The sequence below is a fragment of the Aethalodelphis obliquidens genome, unplaced genomic scaffold (genome assembly GCF_003676395.1).
Source record: "Aethalodelphis obliquidens isolate GAN/ISIS:26980383/991018 unplaced genomic scaffold, ASM367639v1 scaffold44, whole genome shotgun sequence".
NCBI lineage: Eukaryota > Metazoa > Chordata > Mammalia > Artiodactyla > Delphinidae > Aethalodelphis > Aethalodelphis obliquidens.
This window is the reverse complement of record NW_020837988.1, coordinates 9,844,841-9,861,536: the sequence shown is the minus strand read 5'-3', so window position 1 is coordinate 9,861,536 and position 16,696 is coordinate 9,844,841. Positions and strand designations below refer to the sequence as shown.

Below are 16,696 nucleotides of genomic sequence, written 5' to 3'. Positions count from 1 at the left end.
TGATCCTGGAAGTGTCATCATAAACCGAGTGGGCATCATTCTACCTTCCTCATCTACAATGTGAAGATCAAATGAGATGAAAAGGTTAGGAAAGCACTGAGCCAGTGTAAGGTATTGTTACAGTTAGCAATCAATAATGATAATAAATGACCACTTTTTCCCTTTGTACACTCTCATTCCCGAGAAGTTTAAGCAAACAGTCAGGCTCTTGAGACGTTTTTTAAAATTCTGCCCTTCTCCCTCCTCTGGCTTCTGTGGCTTCTGGGGCCAGCATCCTGAATGGCGGCTGAGCCACACCAAAGAGCACAGATCTGTTTCTCCAAGGCTCTCTCAGCCCAGGCGGCCTCCTTGCCAGGAGCTCGTGGCCCAGATGCAGCAGAAGCCTGTGAAGAGCTTTCCAGGGCTGTAGCTGCCGAGGCCTCTTACCCACCAAGCCCCGAGGTGGGACATCACAGTGCTGGCTGATTTCAGATGTTCTTTTGCTCTGTGCTGAGCTCTCTCCCCCTCTCCAGAAGAGCAGAAGGGAGAAGTCCTGGGGGCTCATTTAAAATAAATAAAGCTTGGCAACGGTGCTGAGTGGAAAAAGCAGGGAAGAATGGCACCCACAGCCCTTCTCTGAGAGCATTCCTCTGGCTCCCAGGCCCCGAGGGGAGAGGAACTTGCCAAAGAAAGATGTGCTTATAACTGCAACCCTGTGCAACTTCTGGCTCTGCCCATATATCTCGAGTGTGCCCTTTGCTTTCAGTCTCCGTATATTTATTATGTTTAATTTTGCCGGGACATGGTTGTAAGTGAGACGGATGGACCCGAATGTGGCTGGCAAACGCCTCTTAATTAAACAGATAAATAAACTTCCTTTGCACGCTGATTTTTACTTTTGCTGCAGTCTCTGCTGGGGCCAAGGGGACAGGACCAGTGGGTAGGGGTGTCCCTGCTGGGCTGGACAGTGGGTGCTGGCCACGGCAGCCTGGGCTGAGACTGACTTTCCCTCTGTGTTGGGAAAGCACTTGGTGGCTCAGGGATGCAGAGGGGCCCAGGGGTGGGGAGCACCCCCGGTGGCCCCTCCTTATAGGACTGACCTCAAAGGGGAGGCTCTGGCTGGTGTGAGTGGGCCCTCTGCTGGATGCCTCTGGCTTCTCTCTGGCTTCTCTGGCAACTCCCCTGCCCTTCTGGGAGAACAGGACACACCAGGGTGAAGCAGAAACGGTCCCCATGCCCAAGTTAGGGAAGCCACCACCTTCAGGGAATCTGGGGGGTTCCTACATTTTACACGATGACTTAAGAGCTTCTTCTTGTCCTCAACCTGACATCTCCCCAGTGGTGTCAGGGTGTTGGAGGCACCCCGAGCAGCCCCGAGCTTGGAACTGGCCCCTGACTCTACTCCTGTTCCCTTATCTGTGGAAATGGGGCACGAATTCCCCTGGGAGAGTGTTCAGTTGGTGATGTGGGCATCTGGTTGGCTCACATAAAAGATGCTTCTTGGGTCACCCCATGCCCCCTTACGCACAGCCTCTGCCCCCTGAGCCATGGCCACCCTAGCCGACTCCACTGTGGAGGTGCCATGTACAATTCTGCTGCTCCCGCCTCCTTGGTCCCCCAGCGCTCATGCCCAAGCCTGCGCCAAACACCCCAACACTGGGGCAGAGAGCTCTGGCTCCGCTGGAAGCACAGAGCACACTGTCTTTGTAGATTACGGCCCGGCTGCAACCGGAGACGGTGAGCTCACTCCTTGTCTTGGGAAGCCTTTGCCAAGTTCCATGCTGCTCTCTCTGTGTGGGTGAAGCCTGAGGATGCCAGCCCGGACGCTCAGAAGGGGAAAGAGGCACAGGCCCAGGAGTAACTTAACCCCCAACCTATCCTCCCCTAAAGGCACTGCAGGGCTTCCTGTTTCTTGCTGGAATCTGCCAAGGTGCAGCCTTGGAATCTCCAAAGGATGGAGGTGGTGTTGAGTTCGCCAACACTTTCCCAAATCATTTGGCCACCGAACCGCCACCTTTGTTAAAAACACAGACCAGGGCTTCCTTGGTGGCGCAGTGGTTGGGAGTCCGCCTGCCGATGCAGGGGACACAGGTTCGTGCCCCGGTCCGGGAAGATCCCACATGCCGCGGAGCGGCTGGGCCCGTGAGCCATGGCCGCTGAGCCTGCGCATCCAGAGCCTGTGCTCCGCAACAGGAGAGGCCACAACAGTGAGAGGCCACAACAGTGAGAGGCCCGCGTACCGCCAAAAAAAAAAAAAAAAAAAAAACACAGACCATTTAAAACACTTTGGCACATGCTCTCCAAGGGAGACCCCGTGTCCCCATTTCACAGAGGTGCACAGCAAAGAGACTGAGAGTGTAAGGCTGTGGGCCTGGATCTCCCAGGGAGGCTTGCCCAGAGTGGGTGTGGGAGAGGGGGCAACGCCTGCACCCCCAATAGGGCCTCCTCCAGGGAAGGTGACACGGGGTGGGGGCAGGAAGGAGCCAGGAGATCTCCAAAGCCTTGGAACCATCTGGACCTTTTGAGGTGCCTCCTTGCCTGGTATTTATAGTGGTGCCCAGGAGCACAGAAATAATTACAGCTCAGTTCCTGCCTCCCTAACAAGGCCCTTCTCAGATTCAGGGCGAATAGGATATTTTTTTCCTTGGCTCTTTTTTTAAGTAGTGAATATTAGCACCGGATTGACAGCTCTTCCCAGCTCGCAGCCTCCCTTCGCCCCAGAAGCGGGGGCAGCTGAGAACTGGGCGCCCGGGCATCCCCCTCCCCCTCAGGGCCGCCCACCCTGGCCCGGGAGACACCAGGGGCTCCGGAGGGCTGCGAGGAGTCCAGGGGATCTGCAGAACGTTGTACCCCACAGCCTAATGTGTTGCCTCTGCGCCAGGCACTGGAGGTTCTGGGTGGGGATGGCACAGACTCAGAAACAATCGCATTAGACGTGGTCCGTGCCACTGGGGGGCTCCCAGGAGCACTTGGAGGGGCGCAGAGCACTCTTCCCCTTTCTTCTCCAGACCACAGACAAGGAGTGGTCCTGACACAATCCAGACATACACGCCAGGGGCACTGATCTTTCTGCAGCAGCCTGGCCCAGCCCTCTCAGTGCCTGTGCTTCCTAGGTCCTCCAGCAGCTAGAGTCGACTCACCTTTGGAACGAGCCGAGCCTCGGGCTGGGTGTGGGCGTGGGAACAGGGGCAACCAAACGCATCCCTGCCAGGAGCTACTCCAGGCATTGGCATGAGGCTGTGAACCAGCCAGCAAGTTCCCTGCCCTCCTGACACGTCAACTCTTGAAGGGGAGACCGAGAAGTGATCGGGGGTGGGGGTGGGGGCTATTTAGCTGTTCCACGACCTTACCTCCCCCAAAAGTCACCCCCCTCCCCCAGTGCACCGAGGCCTCTTCAATTTGCCATTTAGTCATTGGCTCCTAGTGAAAGTCACAAGTCCAGGACACAGCGCAGGAGGCCATGAGCACGCAGCCCCGTCCTGAGAAATAAGCCAAACATACGTGTTGTTCAAATCCTTCTTCTGGAGGTTTTCTTTCTATCCTGTTTTCCCTCCTCACTCTTGCTGGAGCCCGAGTGTGATTAGGCGGCTGATGGAGACGGGTGTTTAGACGTGCTCTCCAGGCCTGACAGTCTTTGGAGGTGAGGCTTGAAGGCAGGTGGCTATGCTGAGATGCCCACTGAGGACCAGGTGTGAGGCTGCTGGAAGCAATACTGATACCGAGGCTGGCATTAGTCACCACCCTGGTTTTCTAAGGGCCAATAAGTGAGCTCGGGAGTCCCTCCACGAAAGCTTCCCCGACCACACGCCAGGTCTGAGCTCCCCCTATCCTGGGCTATCACAGCTCTCAGCATAGTAGGTGGCAGCCTTGGTTTGCTGGCTTGGTTTCCCCACCAGACGGTGTGCTCTCTCCAGTACAAAGAATTTTATTTCTACAGCTCTAGCATCTGGTGCAGTGTCTGCACACAGTGGATTCACAATAAGAAAAAGCATGAGAGTCAACTCAAAGGGTGTCTCCTGTGTGTTAGGCACTGTTTAGGATACACTCCCAAGTCCTCTTATGGGAAGGATAAAGCGTTGATCTCAGTAGATGCTCTGTAACAACAGCGAATTAGCTAGTGAACGGCTCACAGGCAGGGTGGACTTGGAGCCCAGGGCTGAGTGTGAATGCTACGTGGCTGCCCAGATTCCTGAGTGACAGCTGACAGGTGCTAGGAGAGGACAGAAGGAGGGGGAAAGCTTCTGAAACAGGACGGCGGAGCAGCACGACTCCAGACACAAGCGGCCTGCAGAGCTGCCCTGGGCTCTGTGGCCGGGGCCACTCTGGGGTGCCACCCTCCACACAAGAGCAAGGTCTCTGCTGGCAAATGCTGTACCCGGTCGGGTGCTCCTGCCGCAGATGCCCCAGGCCTCAACACTGGGCCACCCTGCTACTGTCGTAGGCTGTAGGGGCACCTCTTCTGGGATGCTAAGTTAATAACCTGTCCAGCCTGGAGGCAGGGGTGGTCTCTGCAAGTCCATAGCTAACTGCCCCCATCCCCACTCTGTGCCAGCGCCACACCTGGGGTCAGCACAGTGAGGGATTCCAAAAGAAAGGTCAGGCAAGGATGGCTACCTAACACAGTGGGTCAGCTCTCCCCACTGCCATCTCTCCTTTGACCCTCATCTCTTCTGTCTGCCTCCCTGCCAGATGTTGCACAGCCCCCCTTTCCTTCTTAGAAGAAGGTGAACAGGAGGTGTTTCGTTCGAGGGACGTGCGGTGCCTCAGAGAGGGGTATCCAAGGGGCACACACCTGCCAGCCTCATTCAAGCTGAGCTTGTTCCCAGACTGCTTGGAGGCAGCCCATCCGCAGTCCCCACCCCTTGCTGCTTCTTTCTAAATGGCCCTCATGGACACATCCTGCAGCAAGTGCTACAAGACATCTCAGACATCATCCACCCAAACTTTCAGGTTGGGTGCAGAAACCAAAGCCCAGAGAGAACAAGCAACTTTCCTAAGATCACACAGCAAGTGGAGCTGCCTCTTCCCACTGGTCTGGGAAGCTGGTCTTCCCACTGCCAGGCGGTCCCAGCACTGCTTCCCTCCAGAGTGGGGCTTGCTCTGCACAGTGAGAGCACAGGAATTACAGGTGCCTCTTACGTAGGACAGCTGAGTCCAGAATTGGTAATAGGTGTCCGGGATTTGCATAAGGAAGGAAGTATGCATAAGTTGGGGCGAGAGGTTGGGTATGTCCCCCTGCTGTCTCTAACTGCAGTGAGAGGCAGACTGTCCCTCTCACAGCCACGCTTACCTGTGGCTTGTCCTGGTAAACTGGGCTCGGTCAGGGGGCATCTGGCAAGCGTGGACGCATGACAGGCCCGTGGGTGCGTGTGTGTGTGCCTGGTGAAGCTGCAGACTTAAGCACGTGTGTATACACACGCATCTGTCACAGTGGTGGTGTATGGACACAGTCAAGACCTCTGTCAGGCGCTGACTGGGGTCAGGGGTCCTACTGTGCACTCCAGCTCCATTGATGGGTGCACACCAAGTCCGGTGTGTTTGTTTGGGTATGGGGAGGGGAGCAGGCGTCTGTGGCCAGTGCCCCTTGGCCCCCTCCCCTGTATATTTAGGGTCCACAAGACCGTGTGCCTGGGGCAGGCCTGGGGTGTAAATGGGGCCTGGGGGACAGCGGGAGGGTGGGAGAGCCTCCCAGGGGCTCCAGTTGGGCTTCCAAGCCTGGGGCAGCAGGAGAAGCGTTCTCTAGCGAGGAAGCCTCTGCGTAGATGCCCTCATTACATCACCGACATCCCCGCCACTGAGCCGGCCTCCCTTAGAAGAGGCGCTTCTCTGAACGCCAAGCAGGACGAAGCGCCTTCCGGTCGGGCCGCAGAGCCTGCAGAGCGGCTTCTTCTCTCCGCAGCGGCCGGTGGACAGAGCGGGGGCAAAAGGAGATTCCACAGACCCCAAACTCGGGAGTGGCCGCTGGATGCGGGGAGGAGGAGGCGAGCGGAGGCCAGTGGGAGAGTGCGAGGACTGGCCGCGCGGGCGCCGGCGGGCGAGGGGTTAAGTGTGGGATCCGCTGTTGTGCTGTCGTTCCGGATTCTCTTCCCTCCGCGCGGGGCTGTTTGATGTTGGAGTACGCCAGGGACTCCCCCTCCCACCGCTACACACGCGCGCACACGCGCACACTCACACACGCACACGCACCACTCTTTGCAGACAGGGCTCCGGTGGCTCCAAAGTGACGGACTCCCTCTCCCCTGCTCCCCTCACCCATTCTCTCGCGCATATAGGCTCCCTTTGCCATATTCTCGCGCGCGCTCTTTCCAGCGTCCCCGCCCGGGCAGGGGAGCACCCGGCAGAGGCGTGCCGCTTTCCTTCCATGCCTCCGTCTTAAAGAGCGCCACGAGGGGGAGGGGAGGGCCGGAGGAGGAAGAGGAGGAGGAGGAGACCGAGAGGGCGCCCGGGAGGCAGGGCGCGCGCACACGCCGAGGGACGCGCGGAGGGTACGAGCCGCGCAGCGAGCGCAGAGCTTCCTCGGCCGCCGGGCGCCCCCCTGCCGCCCCATGCTGTGCTCCATGGCGAACTCGGGCTGCCTCCTGCTGTCCAACTCCGGCAGCATGCTCCCGCACTCCGTGCCCTGCCCGCCCGCCTTCCTCTACCTCCAACAGGTAAGCGGCCCCCGGCCCGCCCGGCCCCGGCCCCCCGCCCGGCGCACGTGCGCCCCGCGCCGCCACCCACACCCGCACTTGGCCGCCTCCGCGCCGCCGCGGGGGCCCCGCTGCGCTCCCCGCGTCATGGCGCCGGGGCCCGATGGGGGGAACTGCGCCCCTGCGCGGCGGCCGAGCGCGGGGTCGCCTGCGGCGCGCGCGGCGCGGGGCCGGGGGCTGGAGTTTGGGGTGTCGCTCGCAACTTTTCCGAAGGCGCGGGAGGGGGCGGCGGGCGGAGTCTCGGGGGAAGCCGGAGGGGAGGGGGTGAGGGTTCTCGGCGCCCTGGTCACTTTGGGGAACTTCGTGCCGGGCCGCGGGGGCGAGGAGCGGGGCCTCTCTCTGGCCGGTCGGGAAAGCCTGGGGGCCGCGCGGAGGCGGCGGCGGGGGCGCGGAGCTCTACTGCAGCGGGGACCGCGCGCCGGCCTCGGGGAAGGCGGGCCACCCGCCTGATGGGGCTGACGAGGGAGGCCCCTGGAGCTCCGACTGGGGAGGCGGCTGGGCCAGAGTTTTGCAGTCTGCGGGGCTGCGCAGGAAGCTCGGGCTGGCAAGGGGGGTGCAGGAAGCCAAGCGACTCTGAGCCCCCAAATCCTCAGGGCTGCCCACGGGGAGATGCGAGCAGAAAATCAGCTGCCGCCTGCCTGCTGGCCGTGGTGTGGAAGGCGGGGGTCCTGCGATCCCACCCAATGCGGAATCAGTGGGGACATTGCAATGGGGACAGAGGGGGGACTCCCTCGCCTCCCCCAGGCCCCATGGCCTCTCAGGGCTGCAGTTCCCAGTGCCAGCTTGGCCAGAGCCAGCTGGGGGGCTGCAGTACCTTGCCTCACCCACCCCGGCTGCCCACACCTTACGACCTGCCCTCCTCTGCGGCGCTGTGGGGCTGCCTTCTTTATCTTTAGCATCCTCAACCCCTGCTTGGACCTGCAGGGTCGGGGTGACTGCTTGGGGAGGCCTGGGGCTTGAAGGGGGAAGACAGTGAAGCCGAGAGAGCTTCAGGCTGACCATCCTGGGGCCTGCCTGACCCGGCGGCCGGGGGTGGGGGGAGGGGGCGGGGCGTGGGGACTCCCATGGAACCAGGTCTGCACCCTGGGTTGGATGTGGAGATGGGAGGCAGAGGGCAGGGGGTGCCACCCCAAGGCTGACGGCCAGGGTCAGGCCAGGCCTAAGTGAACATGTTCCTCCACCACCTCCCCCATGGGTATGTTTGAAGGGAGGATGGCAGAAGTGTGTGTTGCTTGGAGATAGGGAGCGGTCCAGGTGGAGCTGGGCCTTTGTATGGTGGGTTCTTGTCCTTTTGTGCCCCTTTGGGCTCTCCAGGGAGCCAAGAAAGAGAGAGCCATCGGAGGTGGCTCAGCAGGAGCTGGGGACACGGCAGACAAAGATGGGGTCCTCGGCTGAGCCAGGGCAGCTCTGAGTCCCCAGGCTGCTGGGCGCCTGGGTCGGCCCCTTACACAGACGCACGCAGCAGGAATTGACAAATGTCAGTAACTGCAGAGGAAGGGACAGGGGACTGACTGCACGGTCAGGAGCAGAGGGTGGCCAGAAGCAGCCTGCAACCCGGAGCCCTTGGTCCTCGGCCGCACCTTCCCTAGGACCACCTGTGATGTCTGAGCAGTCCTGGACACAGCCCAGTGACAACAAGAGCCGCTGAGAGGGCCCCCATACCCACAGGCAGCGGGCATCCAATTCCAGGCCGGGACCGACTCACAAAATTCCCCATCGTCATTGAGTCGCAGGCAATCAGGCTGGACCTCGCGGGTCAGCCTCCCAGTACCTCCCAAACTTCCATGAGCGCAGGAATCCCTTGGGGATCTCTGAGGTGGGGCTGTGAATCTGCATTTCTAACAAGCTCCCAGGTGGTCATGGGGCCCACCACTCAAAGTAGCCAGGATCTGCCCCACCGCCAGCCCCACTGGCAAGAATGCTCTGGGCTGCAGGAAGAGGCTTCCGTAGGTAAAATGTAAAATTGGAGACCAGTCCACAGCTTATTGGCTGTGTTAGGCAAGTCAGTTCATCTCTCTGATTCTCAGCCTCTTCCTCTGAGAAACAGGGCAAAAGCACCATCCCCCCAGGTTGAACGGGAGGGTCAAGCTAAGATGAAGTAGCGGCAAGGCTCCAAAAAATGCCAACCATTTGGCATTTTCTTGATGGAGTCAGACCGGTGCTCATAGTTGGGATAAATGCATCAAAAAGACCGGGCGGCCAAGGTACCCAATTCGTCCAGTGCTGAGTGGACGCGTCCTCTACTGGTGGCATTTGGAGCTTTCTGTAGGGGCAGCAGGATGGCCAGAAGACCACAGCCGAGACAGACCCATCCAAAATGGGCATCCACCATGGGTAGAATTGTTTGTGGGAAAGCCAGAGTGTGCACCTTGGGCCAAGCTTTGAACACCCAGTTTCCTTCACAGCTGTTCTGCAAGAGATGGCCGTGTGTCTCAGCAGACTGGAAAAGATCTAGCCAGCCATTTCCTAGCCATTTGTGGAGACACATTTTTGTAGGAGCACACGCAGCCCTGGTGGTCCAGGACCAATACCAAACAAATAGTGACATTTAGTTCAAGACCCCACTTGTCCCAAACCACCTTTGAAGTGAGACAGCCTCCCGCATCCCCTGGAAGTGGGGCTCAGGGCGGCTCCGGCCCAGCCTCCAGAGTCAGAGCTTGCCTCCCCTGCAGGCTCCCACCGAGGGCTTGCAGGTCTTCCGCGTGAGTGAGCCTTGGTGCCATGCGTAGGCTGTGTATTCAGTCTCAACACACGTTTGATAACGGGGCAGGAGCAAAAGACGTGAAATGGAGCAAGACCAGAGACGTGGTTTTCGGCGCATTAAGATGCAGGGTTTAAACAGGCAAGCTTTTGAAACATAGCCTTTCGAACTGGAAATGAGAAAATAAAACCTCCACCAAGAGAATTCCGTTCTCTCTGTTAAAGCATCAACCTTTCCCCGCTGCATGGGCTGGACCCCAAGTGTGCTGAGCATGGGGCCGGGTCCCCTCTGAGACGCAGCAGCGCTATAATTAATTAGAGGAGCTTGTTGTCGGGCGTCCCTTCTCCCAGCCTCTCAGCCGTGCTGGTATTTTTCAGAGTTGTAACCATCCGAGGCAGGACTTCAGGTCACCCGACACCAGGAGAAATCCAGCTGCGGTTTGGGCTCCGGCATTTGTTCAGAGCTCACCCGAGCGGCCCGGGGCCTCACTCAGGTTGCGCCCCACAAGGCCTGGCCTTGGTTTCCCCACCTGCCCAGCTGGCCGCCTGGGGGCTCTGGCTCTCTGTGAGTACCTCGGCCCCCTGCAGGGCAGCCCAGAGCCATGGTCCCCCACATCTGGTCCCCGCTAGGGATCCAAGGATGGGACACAGAGAGGCTGTTGTCCTGGTGCATTGCGGCCAGCGAGGGGTGGGGCCGAACCTGATCACCTTTCACAGCAAGAAGTACCTCATCTGGAAATCCAGAATACCAGCAAGGCTCCCCAAGAGGCCCCAGTCTGGGCTCCAGCAGAAGAAAGTTGTAGAGAGTGGGAAGAAAAACCCGCAGGCCCACAAAATGGGATTTTTTGTCACGGTAATTACTTATTATTAAGCTGCAGTGTCCTATAAAAGAGAATCTTATCACCACATCCAGCTGGGAAGCTGGGAAATCCCTCGGGGGAAGACAGAGATGTAAGTGCCCTAAGTTTTCTAAAAAGGAGTATTGGTGACAGAGAGGAGGGGACTGTGCTGGCAGGTTGCCAGCAGGCCGGAGAGGGACCAGACCCTGGAGGATGGGAACGTTGGGGGCCTTCCCGAGGGCTGTGTTTAGAGTTCTGTCCGTCTTATCATCTTCATGTTCTTAATCAAGGTGAAATCACAGATGGCCTCAGTTGTCATTGGCATAAACATTGCCAGAAACCGGAAGTTTCCATGGAGGATGTGGTGTTTCCACCCAGCTTCCTGATGGGAGACAGATTGTTTCTTGGAGTTGGTAGCAAAAAACATTCCTTCAGGGTGTGGAACCCAAAGGCTCCTCGGGGAGGCCAGGGAATTCTAGGGTCTGTTTTGAGATTCGTTAGGAAGCTCTGCTCTTATTAACAATCATTCTGTTTGGGGTAGCCATGCTGCTAGTCACAGGAATTTTTAATGAGGATTAATTACCGTAGCAAAGGTAGCACTGCTTCTTACACCTTCTTGACACACCTGGGCATCTTGTCTGTGTTCCTGGGCTGTTGGCATGTCACCGTGGTGTGATTCTGGGAACCCCGTCTGAGACACACATGTTCATGGTGACATAACATGCCTGTGAGTGCACCCCAGCCAGGGGGCAGGGACAGGCACAAAACAGCAGCTTCTCCACCTGCATCGTCAGAATTACATGCTATTGAGGTCTGTTCCAGTGGCCGGAGCCACGTGCTAAAAATTATCCTGTGAACTGGAGAATTTAACTAAACCAGTAGTTGAGGCCCCACGATGCTCATTCCAAATTGAGCCACCTGGTCAGGGAGCCCTCGCCCCCCGCGCCCCCAGGGAATCCTTGGGGACCAGAGATAGCGCTGTTCTAGCTGCCCATGCCTCATACTTAGGGGGAAACCAACTTACTCTGGTGTCGTGTGGTTGCCGAAGTAACTCGGTTATTTCTATGGGTCCCCCTCAGTTTTTGCTCGTTGGCAGCTCTCGTTGGTCCCCGAATCTGCTGAGTGAACGTGCGCGTTTTGTAGTTGAGGAAACTGTGGCACAGAGAGGTTAGGTAATGGCTAACTCGTAAAGCCCCCGACGAGGGACTTCCCTGGCGCTCCAGCGGTTAAGACTCCGAGCTTCCAATGCAGGGGCCACAGGTTTGATCCCTAGTCAGGGAACTAAGATCCCACATGCTGCGGGGCGCAGCCAAAAATAAATAATAAAGCCCCAGCCGGACCCCAGCCTCACACATCTAGTGAGGAACAAGGACCCTCCAGCCACTTTCCGCGCCACGCACAGAAGAGAAGTAAGTCAGCTGCAGCCTTGAGGTGGGGAAGGTGGAAGCAGCCTGCCTCCGAAACCCGAGGGTCCTGGCCTATCGTATCTTTCTCCTTGGGGTGAGTGGGTTTCTCTGAAGAGGGAGGAGTGAGGAGCTGTGTCTAGCTGGATGGGCGATAAGCGTGGCAAGGAGTGGTGGCCGAGGGGGGATCCAGCCCCGGGCATGGACGGAGGGTCGCCTAGTGTAGGATGTTCAGACCCAGCAGAGCGTGAAGGCTGGGCAGAGTCGAGCAGCCTCAGACCCCCGGCTCTGCTGTGGGGCCTCCCTGCCCCAGAGGTGTGGGTGCATGGGGCTGGGTATGGGCTTCACGGGCGCAGAGGAGCTGGCATGGCAGGCGTGGGCTAGGCCAGTTGGCGTGCTGGGAGGGCAACAGAGGGCAGGAAAGAACGCTGCAGCCGGGAAGACCGTGCCTGCGGCCTGTCCTCTCCCCCTGGCACAGCCAGGTGCCCACAGCCTGCCAGACCAGTGGGCAGGCACTGAGCCACACAACTTGGGGGTCGCAAAACGCCGCCATCCTTGGGGGAGGCGAGGCTGAGGTCCCAGCCCAAGTGCCCTCTGTCTCCTGTCCTCGGTCCTGGGGATGGCCACCTGCAGGCAGCTCAGAGCAGAGTACCAGGTTCCTGGGGGAGGGCGGGAGGCTGGCAGGGCTTCTAGCCAGCTCTGGGGTGGCACCTGGCACCCAACTGGAACCCGGGCGAAAGGCAGTGGTCCCACAGGCAGGCAGATGTCAGGAGGGAGGTCGGCAGCTGGGGGCCTGCCTGTGACCGGGGCTGAGTCCCACCCAGGTGTCTGAAGCAGCAGCGCACTGCGGGCCGGCACAAGGGGCTCCCGTACTCCCCGAGGGCGGGGCTTTGCGGCCACCCCGGACCGCTGGGGGCTCCATGAGGCTGCACGTTGCTGTCCCTCCTCCTGCCTCTCCTCCAGCACCTCTCTCCGTGCCTCCCCCAAGTCCTCAGCCTTCCTCTTCTACCTTCATGTCAATGGTTGCCCCTAGAATATTCCCTGCCGCTGGGCCTCTGCCGCCCTCTCCTCCCCTTCCCCCGGCCTACTTTCTCGCCTCTCTTGCATTCATTTTCTGTTTTCCCCTTCGCCCCCGACTTCCTCCCAGGGGATTCCAGCCCCTTCTCATCCCCCAGACTCTGGCCAGCCCGTGCAGCGCCCTCCGGCTCCCTCCATGGCCTGCCAGCCCACGGGCCAGACTGTTATGTGGTCCCGTCAGGGGCTGCGCATGCATTACAAATGGCATCTCCATGGGATCACAGGCCTTCTGTGTCACCAGCACAGCTGAGCGTGGTCCTTGGTGTCCAGGACCCCCAGGGGGAGCAAGTCCAGTTCTGGAAGGAGACCGGGTGGGGCTGGGACTTGGGCTTGGGCAGGAGGCCTCAGCTGCTCCGGGGAGCCCTGGGTGGCTCTGGTGCCAGCCCACCTGCCACGGTGGGGTCCCCACCAGCCGCAACAGAGATGGGCCGGCAGCCTCTGAGAGGCAGTGGAGGCTAGTCCTGTCCCCGCCCCCGTACACCCCCCAGCCGGGGCTCCAGCGGGCCGGCACGGTCTTCATGCCCCTGGGATCTTTGAGCAGCTCAGGGAGTCAACAGGGAAGGAGAGGCGCAGGAGGTCGGCAGCCACAATTATTTATGGAGCGGCTGTTTGTGCCAGGCTCTGCAGCGGGCCCTGGGTGTAGAGTTGGGAATGAGAGCCCCCTGTCCTCCGCTTCCTGGGGCTCACAGGCCCAACTCAACCAAAGTAAACTGGTTCTGAGAGCAGCACACGTCTCTCCCCCCGTGGCTGTGAGGGCACGTCCAGAGCCCAGCCGGGTGGCCTGACAGGGGAGCCAGCCAACGCCTTCCCTTCCCAGCCGGAGCTTCTGTGTCCAGGCGTCTAGGCTGGGGTTTTACATCACCTTTCCTTCCCTTCCAGGGGTCTTTTGGGGCTGCAGAGGCCCCTGCTTGCTCCCCCCAGCCTGTACCTACCCCGTCACCACCCACCCAGGCGTGGCGTCCAGCCTCTTAATCACTGCAGCGGGCGGCTCGGGTGTGCCCGGGTGTGGTGAGTCAGCTCCGTGTCTGGGGAACGTGGGGAACTTGTCCACAGGGGCAGTGGGGAGCCCGGGTGGACTCGCGGGAGAGGCCTGGCCCCCGGAGCCCCCGAGGCAGGAAGGAGGCTGCTTTGTCCTGCTCCCCAAGCCAGTGCAGGGCTGGTCCCACGCAGACCCCCAAGGTCACCCACACCAGGTGGTCCTGAGAGGAGCTGTCCCACACCAGCCTCAGAGCGGCTGCCGGGCCCACAGTGTCACCCCCGGAGGGGGACGGGTGGAGGCAGACGCTGCCTGTCCTGGCCCCTCAGCAACCGGCCCTGTGGCCTAGAGCACACTCTGGTCTCTTGGGGCCTTTGGGGCTCATCTGCAGACCGAGGGTACAGTCAACAAATGTCAGGACGCTGGGGGTTGAGCCAAAGTACAATCGAGCCGCAGTGCCAGGGCCCCCTGCGTGTCACCTGCCGGGCGTCCTCCCTGCCTTCACGGAGCTCTTGCTCCAGTCCGGAAGGGAGGGGACGGATCCACAGAAAGGCAGATACGAAGGCTGACAGACAGACGCGGACGTGGAGGACACGGAGTGGGGGCTGTGGTGGGGCAGCAGGGCCCCCCAAGAGGGCCGAGAGCACTTAAGCTGAGCCGGGAAGCAGAGGCAGCAGCGCCAGGAGTCAGGCTGTGTTCTGCTGGGACTCGTGCCCACATCCTTCCCGGGAGGACCCTGTGCCCAGATCATGGCTCCCAGAGCACAGTCTCACTTAGACAAATGTCACCTGTGCCCGTGCTGTGCTAAGGGGGCTGAGTGTGTGTGTGTGTGTGTGCAAGAGCACATGTGTGAGTGAGGTTGTATATTGTGTGCATGTGGGTTGTGTGTTGTGTCTGTGTATGTGCGGGGTTGTTGTGTGTGTTGAGAAGCCGGAAGAGAGCTCGGGGCAGTTCAGCTTCTGTGTGTGGTGAGTGCAGAGCGGATACAGGTGTGGGGAAGGGTCCCAAGAAGATGTCCGCAGAAACCGTCCGCATAGAAGGTGGGTGGCGTGAAACTTAATCTGTCTCGAGCTGCAGGGTGAGGTGCGGTGGGGAAAGGCCTGGATTAAGAATCAGGAACATTTAAGTTTTTTTTTTTTTTTTGGCTGCATTGGGTCTTCATTGCTGCACGTGGGCTTTCTCTATTTGCGGCGAGCAGGGGCCAATCTTCGTTATGGTGCACAGGCTTCTCATTGTGGTGGCTTCTCTTGTTGCGGAGCACGAGCTCTAGGTGCACGGGCTTCAGTAGTTGTGGCTCGTGGGCTCTAGAGCGCAGGCTCGGTAGTTGTGGCACACGGGCTTAGTTGCTCCGTGGCATGTGGGATCTTCCCGGACCAGGGCTTGAACCCATGTCCCCTGCACTGGCAGGCAGACTCCCAACCACTGCGCCACCAGGGAAGTCCCAACATTCAAGTTTTGATTGCAGTGCTGCCTGAACTGCCGTTCTCCTCCTGGGTCTCATTCCCTCATCGGTGAGCAAATACACAGGACCAGGTCAGGGCTGCCCAGACCAGGAAGTGGGGTTAGAAATGGAGAACGAAGGTGTGGGTTTTTTCCATCCCAATTGTCATATTTTGGGGGGGGAAGTTACTGCCAAACCAGGGTGTGTTCAAAGAAGGGTGATTAGGAGCATCAGCTAAAGGAATCCGGGAGATTAAACCCGGATCTCGGCTGAGGTCAGCAGGTTGGCACATATGGGAGAACAGACCCTCCCGACCTGGACAGGAGCAGAGGGTGGGAACAGGCAGTGGGTTTAGAGAAAAATCTCTAAGAACATTTGTAACTGGCATCTCCCAGCTTTAGCATTGGTTGTTACGTGAGGTAGTAAGTTGCCCGTCATCAGAGGAATGCAACAGAGGCTGACTGGTTCTCTCCTTCAGAGGCTCTAGAGCAATGCTGTCCTATCAAAATATAACGTCAGCCAGTAGGAAAGTTTACATTTTCTAGTAGCCACTTAAAAGAAGTGAAAAGAAACAGATGAATTGCAATACGACATTTTTTTAAACCCAATGTATCCCAAATATCAACCCATCACCTATGATCAATGTGAAATAATTAATGAGGTAGTTTGCATTCTTGTTTTTGTACTAAGTCTTTGAAATCTGGTGGAGATTGCACACGTACAGTACATCTCCACTCAGACTAGCCACGTTTCCAGGGCTCAGTGCTCACGGAGTATTGTGATTAACATGCTGGGCAGATCCAGAACTTTTCCATCATCGCAGGAAGTCAGCTCTAGGCCTCGCTGCTCAAAGCCTGGTCTGCGGACCCGCAGCACAAGGAGCCAGCTAGAAACGCAGATCCCCGGGCTCTCCAAACCTCCTGCGTCTGAATCGGCGTGGAGTGGGGCGTCTGGGGGAGTCACACTGCTCCAGAGCTTGGTGCGTTTCAGGGGATGTGGATGGGGTGGCCTTCGGATCCCTGTCATAGCTACAGGTCTCAGAGCCCCACTGGCCGCCAGTGTCCGTCTACAGGCTGGCTGTGTCCTTGACAAAAACTTCACCTACCCTGGCAAAGTGGGATAACTAGGAAGCTAAGTGCAGTAACTTTTCTCATAAAGATCAATGTATTGACTTTTGCGTGTAAAATAACTGTTTCAGTTAAGTGACGGTGATACCCGCTGTTCACGTTTTCGATGTCCTTATTTGGTAAAATAAAAGGTTGGCAATTCAAATCCTCCACCACCCTTCTTTTGAAAATACATTTTACTAAGTAGCCCTCTTCAACAGTCTGGAAACCAGGGATCTCGAGCAGGAATCCTTGGGCCAAATCCATCCTACCGTCTGTTTTTATAAAAAAAAGTTTTGTTGGAACACGGCCACGTTCGTTTGTTCACGTGCTGCCTGTGGCAGCTTTCACGCCACAGCGGCAGAGGTGAGCAGATGCAACAGAGACCACGTGGCCTGCAAAGCTCAAAACATTTGCTGGAAAAGTTTGCTGGGCTGGAGGTTGCTCCGGCACAGAGCAGCGCTGCCCATAGAGGTACAATGGGAG

General features: G+C 58.6%; 1 protein-coding gene across 1 annotated transcript in view; it reads left to right on the top strand.

The window, feature by feature from the left end:
• The first annotated feature begins 6,178 nt into the window (after nt 1-6,178).
• The window catches only part of RBFOX3 (RNA binding fox-1 homolog 3), an 82,496-nt gene continuing 71,978 nt past the window's right edge, over nt 6,179-16,696 (top strand). Inside the window, exon 1 of the mRNA XM_027080911.1 lies at nt 6,179-6,629. Within this exon, the coding sequence (XP_026936712.1) occupies nt 6,525-6,629 (105 nt within the window). The 5' untranslated portion in view covers nt 6,179-6,524. The remainder of the gene's footprint in view (nt 6,630-16,696) is intronic.